Source organism: Morchella importuna (genome assembly GCF_003444635.1).
Source record: "Morchella importuna strain M04M26 chromosome Unknown Morimp01GS026, whole genome shotgun sequence".
In the NCBI taxonomy this organism is placed as follows: Eukaryota; Fungi; Ascomycota; class Pezizomycetes; order Pezizales; family Morchellaceae; genus Morchella; species Morchella importuna.
The window spans coordinates 454,604-476,235 of NW_025763423.1; the positions used below are offsets into that span (position 1 = coordinate 454,604).

The 21,632-nt window shown below is 49.4% G+C and overlaps 5 protein-coding genes across 5 annotated transcripts; 2 read left to right on the top strand and 3 right to left on the bottom strand.

Moving 5' to 3' along the window:
* Positions 1-2,882: 2,882 nt before the first annotated feature.
* LAJ45_07869 (uncharacterized protein) lies at positions 2,883-3,773 on the top strand (the record flags this gene model as incomplete). Its single annotated transcript, XM_046117424.1, has 1 exon — positions 2,883-3,773. One exon carries the CDS (start codon positions 2,883-2,885, stop codon positions 3,771-3,773), a length of 891 nt encoding a protein of 296 aa, XP_045969409.1.
* Positions 3,774-8,180: 4,407 nt separating this feature from the next.
* LAJ45_07870 (uncharacterized protein) lies at positions 8,181-9,818 on the bottom strand (the record flags this gene model as incomplete). Its single annotated transcript, XM_046117425.1, has 6 exons — positions 8,181-8,805; positions 8,865-9,145; positions 9,205-9,320; positions 9,383-9,550; positions 9,632-9,743; positions 9,807-9,818. 6 exons carry the CDS (start codon positions 9,816-9,818, stop codon positions 8,181-8,183), a joined length of 1,314 nt encoding a protein of 437 aa, XP_045969410.1.
* Positions 9,819-12,072: 2,254 nt separating this feature from the next.
* LAJ45_07871 (uncharacterized protein) lies at positions 12,073-15,000 on the bottom strand (the record flags this gene model as incomplete). Its single annotated transcript, XM_046117426.1, has 3 exons — positions 12,073-14,385; positions 14,453-14,640; positions 14,730-15,000. The coding sequence occupies 3 exons, from the start codon at positions 14,998-15,000 to the stop codon at positions 12,073-12,075; spliced, it is 2,772 nt and encodes a 923-aa protein (XP_045969411.1).
* Positions 15,001-18,038: 3,038 nt separating this feature from the next.
* On the bottom strand, positions 18,039-18,581 carry LAJ45_07872 (uncharacterized protein; the record flags this gene model as incomplete). Its single annotated transcript, XM_046117427.1, has 5 exons — positions 18,039-18,110; positions 18,172-18,259; positions 18,323-18,385; positions 18,465-18,482; positions 18,562-18,581. 5 exons carry the CDS (start codon positions 18,579-18,581, stop codon positions 18,039-18,041), a joined length of 261 nt encoding a protein of 86 aa, XP_045969412.1.
* Positions 18,582-18,942: 361 nt separating this feature from the next.
* Positions 18,943-21,521, top strand: LAJ45_07873 (uncharacterized protein; the record flags this gene model as incomplete). Its single annotated transcript, XM_046117428.1, has 5 exons — positions 18,943-20,079; positions 20,147-20,347; positions 20,428-20,716; positions 20,765-21,151; positions 21,331-21,521. The coding sequence occupies 5 exons, from the start codon at positions 18,943-18,945 to the stop codon at positions 21,519-21,521; spliced, it is 2,205 nt and encodes a 734-aa protein (XP_045969413.1).
* Between the last annotated feature and the right edge of the window lie 111 nt (positions 21,522-21,632).

A 21,632-nucleotide genomic window follows, 5' to 3' on the forward strand; every position in this document is an offset into this window, starting at 1 on the left:
GACACTGCGCACCTCCACACGAGGCAACAAAGCAACGTTGAAGGAGTGCCTAACAAAAAGTCGGGCTTCCCAGATGACTCCGATAGGTGATTCTCTTCGTTTTCTCCATGTTGAATACTGGCAGGCGTGCTGCATCGCTTTCTCCCTTGCTTTGGTCCAGTCAGTACGATATCGATAAGGCTGCGGGTCATGGATCATCACTCGTGTGGTTGCATGACTCATGGAGGTTGCTAGCAGCTTAGTCCTAGCAGTCATGATACAAAGATTGAAGGGGAAATAGGCCGCGTAGCAGGCGGTGAGAATATCTATCCTATCAGAATATAGCTAATAGGGGAATTGCAACAACTCATAACTATGTTTAGTCATCGAAGATCACTCGTATTGCAGCGTTCCTGTGTTTGTCTCGTATGCCTAGGCAGCTTTCTTTTTGGTTGGATACGTACATACTTTATTTTTTGTCGGTTTATGATATAGATAGGGTGGTCGGACGCAGTTTCTGATTGAGTGCCTTATTTTCTGTTGATCTCGACCGTGACTCAGTGATGGTGCCTTGATATTAAAAATACCCTCAGATTTCTACCAACCTTGAGCATTTGGATCTCACCCGGCGATGCGCATTAGTGCCGGAGAAATTACGGTCCGGGGGGAAAAGGTTTAGGTTGACCTATGTGTGTGCATCCCGTTCGCTAGCCAAGAAATCTCCAATATCAACCTTTAGAGACTCGGGATACCACCATGAGAAACACAGTCCATAGATTCACGAAAGCAAGAGCTGGGACGATATTTAACACCTAGAAGAACGTTTGCAGGCGTGTTGCTTCCCTGGATTCAGACAGATAGATCTTTTTCAAAAGTCTATACCCCCCCACTCACGTGATCACCCCCACCCCTAATGCGTTTGGAACCATAACTCACTCTAGTAACAGGAAGCGGAGAGGGAGGTGATTGATGATTTAGGGAGGTCGATGGTGAAGAGGTGGATCGGCTTGAGCCCCTTATGAGATGGGCGTCAGTGGTTGATTGCTGGCATGAGACAAATCAAGGTATCTGTTATGTTCAGTTTGTTAGCATGTTTTAAACAGAAGCCACCTACACCCGGCCCGTCACCACTACGCCAGTATGAACAGAAAGGATATTACCCTGTACCGCTTTGCAGTTTTGGCTGGACAGGTGCCTCTCGATTTGCGGGTCGGTGACGATATGATGGAGTGTCGATGCCGGATACCCAAAGCCGTTCGGGTTCTTCTAACAGACACCCGATCCACGTATATGCAGTCTCCCCAGCACTGAATTTGAGCACCCCTATTCCTCCGAACCAAACCGACTATAGTAGCTCCAGGCATAGGTTTATCGCCCAGCCCCCACCAGGCATAGTTAGCAGACAATCTAAATTTTCGACTTTCAATATCGAGCAACCCAACCACACACGCAAGCACAAATGCAAACAACCAACACTCCATTATTCGACGTATTTCAGGCTCATTTCTATCTATTTATTTCACCATCTGCCGCATCCGATCACGTGCACACAATCTGTACTACGACTCGGTCTTGCCTGACAATCCCCTTTCCGTGTACCCCCGACGGCGTAGGAAACCTTGGTGTCCGGGCCCAGGTTTTCTTTGGTCCAAATACCTATACTGGGCTTGTTTAAGACGGGGGCGTGGATTTAAAAATGGGTTTAAGGATGGGTTTAAGGATGGGTTTAAGGATGGGTTTAAGGATGGGTTTAGCGGGATGGTTACAACCCGAGCTTGTAGTACTGTATTCTCGCCAGCCTACTCTCCTCATACTGCTCTTCCATCTCATGAGTACTACTCAAAGGGCGCATTTGATCATATCTTTTACATTCTTCCTGGGCATTTGCCTGATCTTTGGGCTTGATATCCTTGTGAGGAAACCGCTACAAAACTAACATTGTGGCGGAAAAGTGAGTAAGGTTTTGTACCTACAAGTTTACAGAGAGGAAATTTGGAATCATTCGAAAATGCTAGCCAAATACTTAATAGGAACATCTCCCATTTGGATTCATGGTGTTTGAAGTTCTTTTCTCTACGCTGACATCGCCCCCTCCCAGGACCCGGCTTAAGTTTTTGAGTACTCTTAAAGCTGTTTTCCACTTAGCTAGTCTACCTAAGTTATTCTACCCTATGTGGATAGGAGATTTGAAGAGCGCGCCAGTCAAAAGCGTCGCCTCTAGAACTTCGACGATTATATTTGACCCCGAAATGAGTATCCCAAGACGTTTGGAATCGTTTTTACCTCGTTCTAAAACTATCAACCTGGACTTGCTGACTACCAAGACCTCTCTCTATCTACTCTTGGGTCAGCTCTTACTCATCAACAAGCACGCATCACGTGCGCATGCTAACTAGATGATACAACACAAACACAAACCGGGCTCGGAGGAAACAGATTTCAGATCCATCTCTCGCTAACAACGCTAATTCGGCTAGTTGGTGTAAGCTTATTTGATTATGAGATCCGATAGAGTAACAGATTTCATGTCGGATTTAAGGTGGACAGATTGCCGGTGTGAGAGAACCCCGAGTACTACGACGTACAGAGGTACTGCATACTCTGTACTGTATGCTGCCGAGACGGAGAAGAAGGAGCGGAGATTGAGCGGGAACTAATTGTTGTGCAGAGTCGGAAGTATTTAATGGGCAATTAAAGTAAGGTGTTTGTAGCGATCTAACCGAGCCAGCCCCCATTGGATTATCGTCAGTAGCTAGCTAGATACTTATATAAACGCCACCAATAACAACAACAATCTCAGCTCGACATAACCAACCTGTCCTCTGCATAGATTGACCTGGTCCACAACCAGTAGAACTGACAGATACCAATTCCCTCCATCTCAAAATCAATCAATTTCTACAATGATCAACATCCTCGAGCTTCCTAATGAGCTTCTTTTCGAGATTGCCAGATATTTTGAACAGCCCGAAGAAGTCTACAGCCTTGTTCTCACCTGCTCTGATTTCCACCAACTTTTCTCAGATGTTCTCTTCGACTTTGCTGTCTACGCTCCCAGCAACGACATGCACGCAATCCGTGTTCTCTACACCTACGCCTCAGGGGGCCACGGCCACCTCGTTAACAAACTCATCACCAAGCGTGCCAGCGTCAAACAACCCTCCAGTGATAGCTCCCCAGAATCCGGTCTCAATCTCTGCTCCCGAGTGCTGCAGTACGCAATCGCAAAAGACAACAAGCCTGCCGTGGAGCAGCTACTCAAATGTAGCGTCGTGATGGACACGCCCGACCATGGCTTTTTAGCCCTGCACACAGCCGTGATCTGGATACAGGATGACATGCTTCAATTCCTCGTCTCCAAGGGCGCTGACGTGCACAAGAAGGACCCGCAGTCCCGTGACGCCCTCTCGATTGCTGCACAGCTTGGCCACGCGTCTACGATCCGCGTGCTGCTGGATCTGGGGGCCACTATGGGGGTTGGCCAGTCGGGGCGGACGGCAATCCATGAGGCGGCGAGGCGGGGGTACACGGAGATACTGGAGATGCTTCTGGGAAACCCTCGTGGAAAGGTTTCTCTAGACGTTCAGGATAATAGGGGGAGGACTGCCCTGGGTATCGCAGCGCGTATGGGGGATACGGAGTCGGTCAAGGTGTTGCTTGATCACGGGGCGGATCCGGATATTCACGACTCTATTGGGAGGAGCCCAAGATTAATCGCGTGTCATCCTGACAGGTCGGCGATTGCACGTCTTATGGCGGGGATTCCTTTACAATGCAGGACGAATAGAGGATGAGCGCGGCCTGTGATGAAATTATTCCACTGTATTATGTCTTATGGGACTGAATTATTGTTGCTTAGATTGGTGGGACGGATAGTATAGCTATCACCACATGGGGTTTAATTTAGCTATTTAGCTACGTTTTTCTCTTGTTTTTTCCCCTGTTTATTTATAAAAGTTAGAGGGACCAGGAAGGTGGATAAAAGGATACTCAAGGATGAGGAAATGGAATTGAATCATAAAGGATCACTCAACGTTTGTCAAGAAGAATATCTCAGTATGACTATGTCTAAGACGATAATGCAGAAATAGTCTCGCAAATAAATGATCTCTACCTGCCAGAACAAAAGAGCTTAATCCTATATATCTTATATACACATGAGACCCCCGCCATTGAATGTAAACCGTCTGTTCCCTTTTTTTTAACTTTATTTTTTCTAGATCGAAAAACGACGCGACTGCGCGCGAGATCTATCTAAAGAATGAGAATATAAGGTATCTAATAGATTGTGATTGCAGGGTTAGGTGTCACCCTAACTCACTTTGCCCGGGGCCTTGCTCCCTTAAGTATTACTTCCGGGCCTGCCTAATGGGGTACTTAATTAATCGCAGATTAAACTATCCTAGCTTCTCGCACATTATTTAGCTAATCGGTCTCCACTCGATGGCCAGGGCCAGATGTACAGAGTCTGGTAGAATTATTGCGGAAGTCAGGACTAAAAGAGTGGGCTTCTTGGTCCGTGCTCACTGCAAAAACTCCTTTAAGGGCCAATAGGACTATCGGGTCACGGAAAACCCACTTTCGCAATAATTCTACCAGACTCTGTAGTACTGGCCAGTTTAGCGAAACCCTTTCGGTACATGTTTTTTTATCCCTTAAGCTGTCGCGAAAATGCTGACCCACAAAAAAAAAAAAAAAAAAAGCAAGTTTGGTGTGGCTTTACTAACAGACCCTGTTATCCCTCTTATCAAATAATAGATCTCTCATACAAATCTAACTTCTGTTATAAGGGGATCAGCATCAACAGCTTAAGGAATAGTACGGTAGATACTTATATTATAAAGAATAAGTTTTGCTAAGCATCCGGTCCTGACCTTGGGGGAGGGATCAAAGAAAAATTGGCCAAATGGCCGAGAAGCTAAGATAATCAAACTGCGGTTAGGACCAGATCGAGATCTGATCGATTATACTACACTTAACCTACGAGCAATAGTAAGCTCCATCCAGAAAGAAAAAAATGCCAATAAATTCAAACACAATTAAAAGTCTCGCAGAAGAAGATGCTTTTCAGGGAGAGAAGAGGAGTCAGGTAAACCTAACCTGTCATCATGACCCACTAGCTACCCTCTCGCTTCATCATAAGGAATTAACTAACGCCATACAAGTCCTCCTAGATATCATTTAGAATACATTCCAGTGGTTGTTTCTGTGGAATACATATCGCTGGCGTGCACGTGACACGTACGGGGTGGCTGACAATTTTTTCTTTCATGAATTATCACTCGCAGCGGATCTTGCTGGGGAAATAGATCCAATTTATAAGTTCCTCACAAACCGGCATGGTGATGCCTCCAAAATGTATATACAGATAACGCTATGCTCTTAATTCCGACAAGGAACTTGGTCTGATCTAAGTTCGGAACTTAGGCGCTCCTCCACTGGTTGAGGGATCTGGAGTCGTTTCTTGCCCGTTGTTGTAGCCTAACGGCCTACGACACCATATAGCTACCCGTGATCCTTATTTTATAAACGCTGTATTGGAATTTTCTCCAGACACAGATGCCTCCCCCACCAAAAGAAAACCCTTGGAGAGCGGTCTCCAATTACCAAAAGGTAGAGTGAGCCAAATAAAAATAAAGAGGGACGAAAGTGGCATAGGGTTTGGCATGATGTTGAGTCTGAGAGCTTCAATTAATATCGATATCTAAATTATAAAGCTAATACAGCCTATATATCTTAGATCTAGAGGAACCCGGGTAGGATACTATTCCTCTTGACAGCGAGCCCTCTACTGACCTTATTGCTTTGAACGACACATATCCGACGCACGAGATTAGAGTGGGCCTTCTGGTTAGTAGGGTGTAGATATGATACGGTGTGGCGACGCCTGAGGTTGCCTATAGAGTGGTAGTCTGTGAACACACCGCCGGGGGAGGTAGCGGCACTGACTAAGTTGAGCAGTGATAAATTCACCTGGCCAGATAGAATCTGGCAAATATTACAAGACCGAATTACCATGGTCAGCCATAGCTGGCTAACTGGGCCAAATTGCAAACCACATAACTCTCCTCTCTTAAATCTCCATTTATCTACATATATCTAGCTAGCCCAAGCGTGCAAGTCAGTGATTGTGGCTTTGGTGGGATTAAAACCGAAAGATGTACCCGAGCAGTCTTTCTTAATGGTGTTTGTGATTTGTGATTCGGTGCATGATTCCACGAAGTCTTTAACAGCCACGGCCCGTGCCGTGTATTGGCGGCTGCCATTGCTTCAGGGCTAGTGTTTCGGGTATATCAATTAGAGGGGTTGAGAAACAACGACGAGTGGCGTAGTACTAGTGGATGTACTACAGAGCTCGTTGAAACCACGTTGTACCAGAAGACTCTGAGTTCTCCTGGATCCAGGGGTACCGGGTGGGGGTACTCTCTATCGGTGCTTACCTCGATGATGAACAGTGCTTTTTCTTCTTTCTGTGTATTTCTAAGCTACATGTAGCTTAGCCCCCCCAAAAAGCTTTAACCGATCAATCCTATCACTCTCTAAAGAAACATCTCTATCCTGGGGTTACCCCAGTATAGTGGGCCCTTTATAAACAGACCCCGCACACATCACGCCCATCATATGAATTAAACAAAAAAAAAAAAAAAACTTCTATCATATGTTATCACTCGTTCTCACCCCCACCTATACTCAATCCGGCCGGCGAAGCTTTACCCCACGTTAAAAGGCTGCTCCTGGGGTGAACATCGCTCCCCCCCCCCCCCAGGGGCCAGGGTTGCTCCCACTCCAATCAGCTAGTCTAAACCCCATTCCCACTCTACGACCAGCACCACCCACAACCCCGACCACCGCTACTTCACAGCCCATCACTCGCACATCTCCTCCTCCTCCTCCTTCTTCTTTGGCTCACCCACCACCTCACCACCCCAGTCCCCAATTAACCTTCAGCCCCCAGCCTCTATTACTCTACCTACATAGCTGAGAATATCATAATACCCTACAAGCACACGCCAACACCTACATGTATTCAGCCTGATAACCCAGCCGAGCCAGACCAGGCAAAAACCTAAAACCACATTTGTATTATCATATCATGTATCATGTACCACCTACAAATCTAAAGCACCTAAAGCACTACTCCACATGCTATCAAACCTCACCCCCATCCCCCACTATTCTCACCCTCATCCCCACCAAAATCCCCCCACCTACCACCCAACCCCAACCTCGCCATCTACCCCATACACATACAAACCCTACAACAACCGGTCCGACCTCCGCCAACACTCCCAAGCCCAACGCAAAATTCAAGCTTCTTTCCACACACCTCGCCATCCAATCCCACAAACCCCCTCCCCTCCCCGCACGACCCACGCCATCGGGATGCAGACAGCCTTAACTGGCCTGCATATGTAAATCTGCAGCCCTGGGGCATATGTATGTGTGTGTGTCTGTGTAACATAACAAGCATCATCATCAACACATCACCACCGATGATCTTGGCATCGCCATTTTTTTTGTCTTCGCCGTCGGTCAAGTCGGTCGGTCCCCGAGCTCGTGGAAAAAAAAAAAAAAAAAAGCCACCACCACCATGCACCGGGAAAAAAAAAAAAAAAAAAAAAAAAAAAAGTCAAGATATGCCATGCGAGAGAGATGCGGGGGAGTTGGGGCATCTGCATCTATGACCTCGGTAAATTGAATTATGTACCATAGGCAAAAGAATCCTCGGAAACGATCGCTCGCCTCCGCCCGTTGTCCATTTACGAAAAACAAGGTTTAGTTTGGTTTTGATGGAAAAAGAAACTCTGTCAGTTGTGATTTTTATTAATGGTTACCAGACAATCGATCATTGACCCTTTCAACCCTAACCATTGCATATGCCAACTTTTAGGCACAAAGAATAACCTTTAACTTAACCCTTCCGTATTTCTATCCTACCCGCCTGATGAAAAACAAAACAAAGAAATAAAGAGGAAAAAAAATGAACACTGAAGAAAAGCTACGATCAAAAAAAAAACCTTGCTACCACTACCCACTGCAGACCTATACAACAATAAAAACACACTAGACAATTGCCACCCCTCCTTCAATTACCTTTTGAAACAGGTAGAGATTGAACTTCAATTTATTCTCGTGGCTAGCGATAAAAATGAAACTCGTAAGACGCAAGACAGGGATAAACCAAGATAAAGCTATAACCCTTATTCGTTGTTTACACTTGCTAACGCCGATCTTTTCGCTGGTGGCGGTGGCGGAGGCTTCTTCAAACTTCTGCTCACTGGTGGCGGCGGTGGCTGTTTCCTTACACTGTTTGTAGTCGATGTGTATGAGCTACTGGTGCTCCTCAGCTTCGCGCTACCGATCGAAGGGGTATTCGATCTCGCCGGGGAAGAAGAACGATCATCATATGTGTGCCTGTCGGGAGAGCTGTGGACCGAAGAGTTTGTGCTGTCAGCGAACACCTCCGTGTTGACTGGTCGCAGGCTACGTTGCGAAGGCAATGGTGGCGGTGCCCCTTGGTCTGACCCGGCTCTTCCCATCCTCTCGGACCCCATGGAATCGTAGTTGCGTCCTACTGGTGCAGTATTTGTCCTCTGAAACACTGGCTTCTGCGGGAGCCTGTCATCACGGTAGTCCGGTGTCGGGAGACGGTACTGGCCGGACCTTTCCGATTCTGGTGAGCCGGCATTGTGACGGGATCGAATGGACGGACGTTCGGCCACGGGTGGTGGTGGAGATTCCTCGCGCTCACGGGTTCCATTGCCAGTGAAAGCATGGGCCGTCTCCGAGCGGGAGCGGGTCCGCTTAGCCTTGCTTGTGGTTGATCTAATTATAAACATTAGCTCCCTAGGTCGCCCAATAAGGAAATAACGGAACGGTAGTACCCGGCCGGCCAACTCCGTCTAACGTTCATCAAGATGTCTCTGCATCTATCATGGTACTCAAGCTCCGCATCCAGAAATGCGCCCAAGTCTGCCATTGACTCGGCCTCAGATTCCTGAATATCGCCCATCCGGCGGAGAACATCTTCGCTGGACTCCTCGTACTTGATGCGCTGAGCCCGCAGCTCTTCTTCAACACGGAAGTCCTCGCGCTTCTGCTTCTGCATCTTGGACAAGGTTGCGTCATAGGCAAGTCTTCGAGACTCGAGCTTCTTACGAGCAGCCTGGAAACATTGAAACATCAGTAACGTACCGATTGGGCACACATCGTATATCTCCTTACCTGGTATTCCTTGAGCTGGGCCAGCGATCGTTCCAATGACTCGAGCCAGCTCTCGCTGGCTGATGCTACGTACGCATCCTGTATCCGGGCAATCTTCTCATTCGCCTGTCCCATTTCTTCAAGCCATCAGCTGGGAGATCAATGCAGGTAGCACCAAGCAAGGGGGATGAGGGCATACTAATGAGACAATTGCCGAACAAGCTATCTTGCTCGAATTCCTCTCCATGGGTGATCATTGTCTGGGCCAACACATCCACAGGCAACATCTTCTCCCTGGCCTCACCCTCTTTCTTTGCGGAAACCGATTGGATGTAGACGCCCATGGACTTGTGGAGCTTCTCCATTCCTATAGTAGCGATTTTGTTAGACCGGCCAGTCCCCCCAAGCAACCAAGTGTCCCGTGATGGGTGTTAAGATGCGGTGGTACCTTCGTGTCGGAGATTCATCTCCATTTCTAGGTTCTTGAACTCATCGGATGCGCCGGTTTTCACCTCGCCTCCCATTCGTTCACCTGCCCATTGCTTGAGCCTGTCGAGCTTCTGAAGATTCCCCCCATGAAATTAGCATTGTAGGACAGGCAGAAATGTTGATAACGGGCTTACCTTGTTCATCATCTTTGCTGGAGGTGCTTTGAGTATCGGGGAGAAAGAGTTGATGTGGTGGTGGTTAGTCTAGTTTAGTCTAGTTTAGTGATGGGGATTGCTGTAGGAAAAGCTGACGACGACCGATGTAATAGGGTACTTTGTCGTCGGGAGTGTGGGCTTCCGTTAATAAACAAACAATTGGCAGACGGTTCTACTGATGCTCTAGCTCTCAACCTCTCTTTTTTAGGAGTGTGGGGTGAGTGAGAGGCAACGGTGGTAACAAGAGCGAATCCGGACAAATGGTTTTTTTTTGAGTATTTGTGGGGTGGTGGTGACAGCGGCAGTAATAAATAGGAATGGATAGATGGAGCGAGAGATAGAAAATGAGCAGCAACCGGTGCAATTAAACTGAAGGTAACTTTTTGTTCTTCCCGGAATAACTATGGATGTTTCTGTATTGTATGTACGGCGATGATGATGATGGTGAAGACGGTTATCTTTAATTAACGAGAGAAGAAGGAAAAAGAGGAAGAAGACGAGTACAAAGACGAAGTAGACGACCAGGAACAAAAAACACCTCAGAGAAGCAGAACAACCAAGAAAGAAAAGGAGTGGCGGGTAGGGACAAGATGCGGACGACAGCTTCAATTTAGCGAATTCATGGATGGCAAATACTGGGCGGGGGGGTAAGGAAGTGAGAACGAGTGAGGAGGGGTGTGGAGGAGGAGGGGGTGGTGGACGACGCGTGCTGCTCTTCTGTCTATCTCCCTCTAGGCTGGCCACTTTTCTTCCTAGGCCAGACCGATCATGGCTTCTACCGTCTGTCTCTCACAGACTGCTGTGCAGCAGCAGGAGAGATGTTCTTAGCTCAGGCAAGTCTTTACTCTATCCAAGGCCCAGCCAAAGTGCTTCCACAGGGGTCTGTCAGTCAGGCCGTGGAGAGAGGAGAGGCGCTGGGGCGTTCCATCATCCCTGCAGATCCCCAGGCGGTGGATTGTGGTGGCCATCCACCTACCCCATGGCTGCCACAACTCCCCCCCTGGCCTGCCCTTCAACTGCTTTCTCCATCCACACGGACGCACCTCCGCCAGTCGGTGCATATCCCCAGCCCGTCCCGGAAACATTCCAATTGTTCCATGTTCCGTCCGTCTGTTCGCCCTCAAACATGTCTATGATCTCTTGTATCTCCACATGGGCAACGGGAGAGGGGCCAAGAATAGTAGGCCAAGAATAGCAATTTACAACAGTGATTTACTTACTGACTGACTGACACTGAATATAGGAGTGGGTGAGTAAAAGTAGGGAGTGAGCGACTCTAGTTTAGTGAGTGATTCTTCAGAAAGCGCTGCTGCTGAAGAAAAGTTCTCTCAAACGCGCTATTGGCGCTTGTAGATCCCCCTAGATGTTTCATCTCCATCGATAGGTATCTTTCCCTTCACTCATGAGCATACCTGCCCCCCCCTTCACTTCCAGCTGGAGGGACCACCACCACCACCACCACCACCGCCGCTACCAGATACCTACTGTTACCGACTTACTGGGTCGCAAAGTAGGCCGATCTTGCTTGGTTGCAGTGTGCAGACCGCCAGGTAATAATACCCGCCAGTAAAAACTCGACGTCAGCAGTCGGTCGGCCGCGGTGATGGGGCAACAACATGATGTAGTTAGGATACTTTCCAACTTCTGTGGCATCGAATCATTGCTTTTTTGGTTGGCCGGACGGCCGCGGACAACAGGCGCTATTTATTTCCCATACGCATGTCAAACAGAACTATATTTCCCTCCTAAATTAGGGGGTGACAATTAACTTATATGATATCTGATTTCCTGGATGCCGCTGCTGCTGCTGTGCTTACGATAACCGCTTACTGTGATTTATGGATGTAGGTACTTGGCATGGATGTAGCTATTTCGCCTGAGGGACAATGGTTGGAATGGGATGTGAGATATTGACGGGATTGGTGGTGTTTCTGTGCCTGTCAGAAAGGAAAGAGCTTATTTCTTACAGCTTCCTATACCGGATTCTTGTGTAGCAGCCACAGTCGATAATCGATAATCGGAAATCGAGATTCAGCATTCTGGAATCTGCACCTTCATCTACAGCATACATACATGACAATGGCGATATGATACATACAGCTGCTGTGCTAACCTGATACTGCAATTCAATAACATATATGTAAACTTTTATTAACCCTTTGTTTGCCGTGTAAAATAAGTTTTTCAAAAAAAAAAAAAAGGAAATTAAATCTAACTAATAGCCTTGTCCATGCTTCACCGTAGTCTAGAATTTCTTCTTCCTCTGCGGCCTCGCATTCTTCTCTCTCCTCCTCTGCTTCAGCTTCAGGTCCTTACCGATCTGGTCCCTGCTCTTCAACTCGCTCTTCACTGAGCCCTTGACCAGGCCTTTCTCCTTCGCCTCCGAGTACCTCTTCTTCCTGACCTCATAATCATCCCTCGCCTTATCCGCCGGCTTCGGCGCCTTGACACTCTTATGGAACTGTCTTCCGCCGCGTCTACCACCGACACCGCCGCCACCACCACCCGGTACACCTGGCGCAGCAAATCTATTCCCACTGGCCCCCGGCGTCTCGTTCTCCCCGACCCTTGGCAGGCGCCCAACCTTATGGGCGCTCTTCCACCTCGAGAAGCGGCCCGACTGGAACGACGCGGCAATCTTCTGCCCGGACTCGCCAATGATCATCTTGGCACCCTTTGAGCCGTCCTCGTCGTTGGCGCGCTGGACAAACTTCTTGGCCTTCTTGTCCCAGCGCATGCCCTTGGCTTTATGCGCCTCTGCGAAGCCCTTTCCGCCGTCGTCGTTCGTTAGGTCGAAGGTGGCGCTGCGGGCGGCCTCGGCGAAGGACCCGCCGGTGACGGAGTAGCCGCGCTCTTCGGCGAGGGAGGAGGTGGGCACATAGGACATGAAGTGCTCTTTATCCTCCCAGCTCTGCGCCTTCTTCATCTTCTTGTTCATCCTCGTCACCGCCGGTTTCTTGAACGTTGCCTCCAGCTCGCCGTCGCTGGCCGCATCCATATCCACGTCCTCGTCGGCGCCATCTACATCGCTGCCCGCATCACCTTCAAAGTTCACCTCCTCCATCTCCTGATCACCTTCCTCCTCCTCCGCCGCCGCCGCCGCATCCTCCATCGCCCCGCGCTTCTTGCTCGGATCAATCTTGATCTTCTCCCGCCTGTTGCGCATCACGTTCGCCGCCTCGCTGCGGTTCAGCCCGCGCTGCCCAATCTCAAAGATTGTCTCACTGGGGCGGAAGTTTGCCACGCGGGCCAGCATCTTCACGCGCTCCAGCTCCGCGTCCGCCACGTCGTCGCTGAAAAGCGGATGTGCGGCGCTCCAGCCCTTCTGCGCAATGGTGTCCTTGGCGCGCTTGACGCTCTCGGCGGAGGCCGCGACCTTCGTCTTCTGGTAGAGCTTCTCACCCTTCACCATGACGCTGCGGAGCGACGCGAGCTCGCTGTCCTCCACGAGGAGCTTGTTGATGTGCTCCATGCAGCGCTCGACGCTGTCGCGGACGAGGCCGCCGACAACGACGTCGGCGGTGTAGTCGAAGTCGGACTTTGACCGGTGTTCGCTGTCGCGGCCGAGGACGAGCTTCTTGCCGAGGAAGAGTTGGAGGTCGAGGAGGTAGGGGGCGTCTTCGCCGCGGACGAGCGAGTAGGCCCATCCCTTCTTACCGGCACGGGCGGTTCGCCCGACACGATGGATGTAGACCTTGGGCTGCGGGGGGAAATCGTAGTTGATGACGTTGGAGAGAAGGGGGATATCGATACCTCTTGCGGCGACGTCGGTCACGACGAGGATGCTTGTCTCGCCGGCACGGAAGCGCGCGACCTGGTTTCGGCGGGCGGTCTGGTCGAGGGTGCCATAGACGTATGAGACGGGGTATCCGGATGTTGAGATGAGGTGGGAGAGGTATTCGACGTGGTGCTTGGTGGCCGCGAAGATGATCGTTGAGTGCGGGGAGGCCGCCTCATGTGCGGAGGTGCCTTCGGGCCGTTTGCGCTTCTTTGCGTTTGCGCCTGTTACGGGCGGGGGTGCGGCAACGGAGCCTTGCGGGATCTTGATGACGTCCTGGATAAGGTGCAGGAGAGCGCCCTCCTTCTCCGAGGATTTGACGGTGAAGAAGGATGACTCGAGGTCCTGCGAGATCTTTGAGTCGGCGTCGAGGCGCACAAGTGCTGGTTCTTGGAGACCGGCCTTTGCGAACTCGACGAGACTCTTTGGGAGGGTTGCGGAGAAGAGGAGCGTCTGGCGGTTTGAGGGGAGGGCGTGCAGGATCTCGGTGAGCTGCGCGGAGAATCCCATCTCGAAGAGGCGATCGGCTTCGTCAAAGACAATGTATTGCACGGACTTGAGGTCAAGCTCCATCTCGACCTTCAAGTGCAGGAAACGACCGGGAGTGGCAATCACAATGTCGGGGTTGGAGGCCATGAAGCCGAATTGGTCCTCGAGACTGTCACCTCCGACGAGGAGACACGCTTTGAGGTCGGTGCCGCGGGAGAGCTCCTTGACGACCTTGAGTGTTTGTAGGGCCAGTTCACGGGAGGGTGAGAGGATAATTGCTCTTGCGCCAACCTGGGTAGCTTAGTATACAATTGCATATATGTAGAACTGAGTAGAGCTGTAGAAGGCATATACACACCTTGACACTGTGCGCCTTCAACTTCTCAATCATGGGAATAACAAAGGCCGCAGTCTTTCCAGACCCCGTCCTCGCCATTCCCACAACATCCATTCCCTCCAGCACCAGTGGAATCGTCTTCCTCTGAATTGGTGTCGGGACCGAGAAACCCTTCCTGCTAATCGCCTTCAAAATTCCAATATTCAGTCCTATATTCCCACCCAATTAGCTCACTTCTCCCCACTACTCACTACTCCCCACTATCCCACCACCACAAAAAGACCAAAATCACACATACCCATCTGCTGAAACCCACCACCCTTCTTCACCGTATTCTTCCCCTTCAAATTGCTCCCCTTGCGATTACTCGCCGCCTGCTGCGCCGCAATGAACGCCTCATCACCATCGTCGTCGTCCTCCTCGCCCAAGATCTCATTGACGCTCTTCTCGGCGTGCAGTCGCCGAGGGTTGTAGGCTTCGGTCTCGCTATCGCTGTCGGCGGCGCCGAGTGCCGCAGAAATGTCGTACTCGAATTCGCTCCTCGTGGGGGAGGCTGCGCGGCCGGTCATTGCTGTAGGGAGTAGTTGGGTTTTTGAGAGCTTGGGTTTTTTGCGGAACTGGAATCATTTTTTTTCGTTTGGTGGTGGGTTGCGTTGCAGGGGTGTGTGGAACCCTGGCCCTGGGGGAGGTAGGGTAATGGGTCGTGGGTCATGAGATATCACTCGTTCAGTGTGAAGGTTTCGAGGTGCCGTTGCGGACACTCTTTCATGGGGTTCGCTTTAGAAAAAGTAAAAGTGGGTACAACTTAACAGCTCTCAGAAAGTATTGAAGTCGGAGCCGATGTTGGATCAGTACGGGGTTATGCGAAGGGGCCGGGTGCTCTGGCAGCATTTGGGTTTGCCAGGCCCTGTAAGATATATATATTGTGGCGGTTCACACCGAGTTGGTCGCAATCCAATGCGGCTACTCGTCAATGATTTGGAACGCAACTTCTAAACCTTACCTTGGCTTGCCTCATGCCTAGACATTATGTTGGTATAGCTTGGCACGGGTTCGTGCCTCGCAATATTTCTACTGGTATATTATGAAGATCCAGGTATGTAATTACTTGTAAGGGGCCGGAGAGCTACGTACAAAAAGACCTATCTACAAAAACCTACAAAGAAAAGTACCTAACCTATTATGGATTGCTCCAACGTTAACCGTAGATTCCCCTATCCTCCGTCTCAAAAAACTGAGACGGGAAATCGGGGTTGGAGCCATATTCCTAGTTTAAGATTTTGATACATTTTCGTACTTCGATGGACAAATCGAATATCGCCCGCACCATAGAGATTAATTGAGACATTCGCTGGCAACACACCGTTTATAAATTTAAAATTGCTCCCCGTCCTAAGCCTCCCGGCCGCAGGTTTTATGTAGGGAGCCATGCAGAACCACGCAAAGACGAAGGGATAGGTCAATTGGCCCTCTTAATAAGTGTGTTCCCTTAGTCAATGTTCACTCATAAGGGTCTCACGATCGATGAGGGGAAGGGTTGCAATGATCTAGGTCTAGCTCAACCAGCAAGGAACAACTAGCAGATTATGTTTGTTCATACTATATCACTCGCTCTTGGCACCCACGCCCACACCACAACCCATACAACCACACCCCACACAAACACAAACACAAACAACCACAAACCCGCAGGTGCGGATGCTACAGTTATCACCAATATCACAGTCATCACCAACATTACAGTCATCATTAACGTTATAGTCATCACTAACATCACAGTTATCACTAACGTCGCAACTATCACGAGAACCACAGTCATCATTACCATCCTCATCTCATACCTAAGAACCACCAAATCTTAGGAAAGATGGTTTCGTGATAATCACACACCTCAAGTCAAGCCTATCGCCGGCAAAGTCGCAAACGCTGGTATATGGTAGATAGGACCTATCTTTCTGGTCATGGTTTTTCTTCATCTGGTGCTTGGGCACTGCCGAACCTTTGAGAAAAGGATTGAAGTTTGAATCATCGAGTCGCCGAGTTTTCTTCTTCTTAACAACGAGGATGAGCTTACAAGGCTGGGATCAATCCTCGACTGCCTCCTCCATCATGGACGAGGTCCCCCTCTTGAACTTTGTCATCTATGATGACGACGAGTAGCCTTGTTTATAGCGGGATCAGAGTTACTCAAGCAAAACATGATCTGACATGCCGTTCGGAGGCGCTACGTACTATACGTACCTGTGATTAAGGACCATGGAAACAAGACGATTTTTACTGAAGGGCGAAACAACCCTCGCGTGCTCACCGAAACCGAGACCGACCTGGAGAAGTGAACATTAACCATTAACTGGCCCTATTACAGCAGAAGACAGGCCTTAGATGGTATGCTTATTCTCTGACTGTAAACGTCGAGCTCTATTCCGTGCGAGAGACAACTTAGGCCCTGCTATTCGCCTAGGTCTTGACTTAATTCTAGGTCGTATATATAGTAGCTATGGCTTTTTCCTTAGCCAAAGATCTCGAGACTATCGTCCTTCATCGGTTGGATAGACCAACTTCCTTCTCAACTAGCGGACGGTTGAGGAGCGGGCGACTTTATTTAAAATCTTGGCCTTGGGGTTATCGAGTGACTCACCATGACTCGCAGCCTCAACCAGTACTTTTCAACTAATAGCCAGAAAAACCGTGGTATTAGCAGGAGCTTTAGGATCACGCTTGATTAAGTTATTAGCGGGATGGCACGGATAGTTCAAAACGCTATCTTTTGATAATTCTTGGCATGACGCCAGGATTCGATAATACATGGAGCAACAATTACCATACAAGGTTGACTCCGAGAAGTGTTTCTACTGAAACACAAAGACGCAAGAAGCTCAGTAATTCATTCATAAGTACATGTAGTTTCATGGAGGTACTAGGTAGTACAGTCTTTTACCGTCTCTTGACGAATACTACCACTTGACGAACAGGGATTCCAAGTATGGAAAGAAACAGTCAAGCAACAGCCAAGCTACGAGATCTCCGGTCCTTTTAATTTCTATTGGCCCAAAGTCCCCTGTTCGTCAACTGGCAGTATTCGTCAAGACTGTAGTCAATTGGGGCCAATGGCCGAAGGGTTACACGACGATTTAAACAGGGATGTTGACCGGTGGTATTGGCCTGAGTCGTAGGCCCCTGATCGGCCGGAAATCGCCCTTTTATCGTAGACTACCTTCACGATTCCGGAACCGTACATGATCAAATGCTGCACGTGGATTAGATTCACTTTGAAGACTATGTATTCGTGTGACAACCCGTGTATGTATGTCCGGCAGCTGCACAGGTTTAAAAAGTTGTCACACCCTTAAAAAAACAACCACAAAAGTCCGAGGAAGGGCCGAATTCTATCAATTCTCTTCCCCGCCTCGGGTAGCTACTAAAAGCACAAGATAAATAGGAAGCAAACAAAACAAGGACTAAAAAACATTCTGCGCCATAGAGAGGTATGTATGTAAAAGATTAACCAAAGGCCTGTCCATTCCATTCCACCCCGTCAAAAGAAACCGTATACGATAATTCAAGTTATTACACCAGCTCGAGACCCAGTAGAAAGACAGCCACAAATCTACGATAACTGAATCGATGATCGCTGTCGACTATGGAGCCATGCCTGCCCTGAGCAGAATACGAGGAATCCCTACATTAAGAACTGTGGTTAGCTTGCACCAAACGTATAGAGAAGAGAAGGTGGCACGAACAATGTAGACAATGACAGCACCAAATATGGTGGCAGCGACGCTCTTGCCGTCCTTAGGATCATTGGTAGAGCCCATCATTGATTCATGTCTACAAAAACAGAGTTAGTAAACGTCGCTTTATATTCCAAGGGGCAATGCGGTCGAGTCGTACCCAGACTTGAAGAGCGTCCCAAGGGCGCTAAGAATGACGATGGCGAATGCGGAAATGACGATGCTAGTGAAATGGTTAGTCAATCCGAGCTGGCAAGACCTTTCTGCGACTACACGACAGCGTGAGGGAGAGAAATAGTTACCATGACCAGGCGGTGAATCTATGTGCGTACGTTAGCATTCTTCCAGGAGAGGTTTTGGGAGGGCTCAAGGTGTAGCAGAGCAAGGAGGGGGGCATACGCAGAAAAGAGAGGCTTCATGGTGAGGTATTAATGTTCTATTATCCAGGGAGAAGTGTCTTAAAAGCGTAGAAGTGGTCCGGTACTGGAGCTACTTGTTATTCCGTTGGTGTTATTTAGTCCCGGTCGCGCTGGTGACGAGTGAGGTCGATACCAGAGGCTTGGCGCGATATTCGCATTACATAACCAGCATGGAGGCTGAGGGATCCTGTTTGGCGTCACGTCAGGCAGATCAGTATTCGGACAAGTCCTAACAATCACCCGCTCACTCATCTCCAGAACAAAACTCTGCCATCACCACCACCGCGCCAACCTACAGCTTGTCTAAATACACCACTTGACCCTTCGCTAATACTCTCTCCGCAGTATCTCCCATCGCATCATGGCGTCTCCAGCTTCTACTGCGGTCGCTGCAGGCCCAAATGATGCTCCTCGGCCAGTAGCTCGCAGAAGACCTGTAAACGACAACCCTCTGGTGCAGCGCCAGAAGCGTCCACGGCCAGCTCCCGGTATCCGTCCCTCTGCTGCTGCAATAGCAGGCGGAGCAACTGCTATCGCTCCTCGTCACGCATCGACCTCGACGCCGACACCTCCAACCGCCCCAGCTGTTGTTGCTCCTGCTGCGTCTGCGTCTACCGCCACTACAGCTGCTGCCCCCGTCAAGCAAGAAGAAGAGATCCAATGGCAGGAATACAAGCTCACAACCACAAAGGCCTCCCTCATGAAGGACCTCCGTTACCACGTAATGCGCATGCAGTCGAAGCGCATCGTTAACCCTCTCGACAGCCAGGAATTCACAAGACCCATAAAGCTTCATCGTCGGGATCCAAGGGCCCCACTTCAGGGTGCGAAGGAGGAGGCTGCTGCAAACGCAGTTGCCGCTGCCCACAAAGCTGCGGAGGAGGAGGAAAAGGCAAAGAATCAGGCTGAACAGGACAAGAAGGACGCTGATAAAGCCGCTGCTCTGGAGAAGATCGCGCCCTATGGCGGTGCGCAGAAGCAGAAGAAGAACGCGTTCCAGAAGAAGACCCAGCAAGTCTACAAATCTAATGATGCCGAGAAAAAGCTACGCTACGAGGAGTTCTTTCCATGGTTTATTGAGGATTTTGATAATAAGAACACGTGGGTTGGGCAACTTGAGAGTTCACTTAGCAAGGGAGTATTCGCAATGTTTGTGCTGGATGACGGTGCCTTTAAGATGGTGCCTATTGAGAAGTGGTATAAGTTCACGGAGAAGAACAAGTTCAAGACCATGACGTCAGAAGAGGCGGAGGTCGTAATGAAACAAAATGCAAAACCACCAAGATGGTTGATGAATCGAACAGAGGAGAAAGAGCGAGAGCGAAGAACTCTCGAAGAAAATGCGAGAGCGACAAAAAAGCTCTTTACTCGGAAGGGTGATAGATTGCCAAAAGCAGAAACGGATGCAGATGACCTTGACTTTGACGATGACCAATTCGCCGATGATGAAGAAGCTCCCATCATGGAAGGCGAGGAGCATGAAAATAAAGAAATCGAGGTAATATCAGTTATGCGCTCTTTGCTTTATCTGAAACACAGTTGCTCAAAAAGTTGCTCCCCTACAGAATCGTATCAAAAAGGAACAACTGTCTGCGAACTTCTTTGACGCCCGTGGCGAACGTGAGTACGAGGAAGAAGAAAAGGAGAAGAAAAAGCTTGAAGCCGTCCGTCGTAAGCATGGTAAAAAGGTCAAGAAGGCCCTCATGAACCGTGAGGGTAACTACACATACGAAACGGACTCCGACGCAGATCCATACGCTTCGACAGTATGTCATTCCGTCCGATATAATTTGATATAGAACCCCTGTACTCAATTGCACTGTTACTAACCCCGGTTCGGCTATAGGACGACGATTCCGATGACGAAGAGGAGGAAGCGCGTAAACAAGAAGAAGCCAAGAAGGCCGAGGAAGCTAGAAAAGTCGAGGCAGCTGAGAAAGAAGCACTTGAGAAATTGGTTGCTGAAAAGGCTGCCGAGAAGGCCGCGGCCGCAGCTGCAGCAAAAGCTGCCACAACCACTCCCGCTGCCGCCACTGCCGCCGCTGCTGCCGCCACTCCTTCTACTCCCGCTGCCGCTCCTTCTGATACGAAAACAGCCAAGCCTGTTGTATCTAAGAAGGCAACACAAGCACCTGGTACATCCACCCCTCTCCCCACCGCTGGGCCGAAGCTCAAACGTTCAGGGTCCCCAAACCTTTCTGGGATCGAATCCGGGGCCGAGTCGAGGAAGAAGCCGAAGAAGAGCCAAGCACCGAAGCTGGGCACAAGCACGTTGCCTGTGGGTACAGACAAGAAGAGTATCGTAAAGCTCAAGGTCCCCCCCGAGAATCTCCAGCAAATCTCGTCTTCTGAGCCTTCTCCGTCCCCTCCTTCAGTCGCGGGCATGACCGCAAAGAAACGCAAGAACGATGGCAATGCGACTGCCGACGAGAAGTCAGGGGAAATGAGCGATGGACCAGGAAGCAAGAAGCAAAGGATCAAGCTTCTGTCCGGTGGACGATCATTATCGCCGAGTGCAGCTGCGAGTAGGCAGGGAAGCCCTGCGCCTCCTGCACCAGCTGGAGCTGATGGTATGTCCCTCCATTCCATGCTATATGAGATGACGGTAGGCCATTTGGTCTGCTAAACTACCTTTGGTTGGAGGCGGGATATCTTCATCAAATTTAATTTAGCTGACCAATGGCCAATGATTGCCCCCCCCCCCCCCATAAAAATCTTACAAGTGGGTGTTGACTAACGGTTGAAGCAGCGTTCATCACGGACGAGGAAATCAAGAGCCTCTTGTCAAGCAACCCTGGTGGTGTAACATTGAAGTTTATTGCAGACAAGTTTAAATCGAGGGTCAGAAACGACGAGGTCAAGGCGAGACTTGTGTCGAGTATCAAGAGATTGACCGTCTCAAATGACAAAAAGACTTATCATCTGAAAAAGGATGTTTGACGATACGTGGGGAAATTTATATCTCTTCCTTTCTCATTTGGCTATTAATTTTTCTCCCACCCATGTCTCCCCCATGTTTTTTTTTCAGTTATTTCGTTATGACACGAAGGT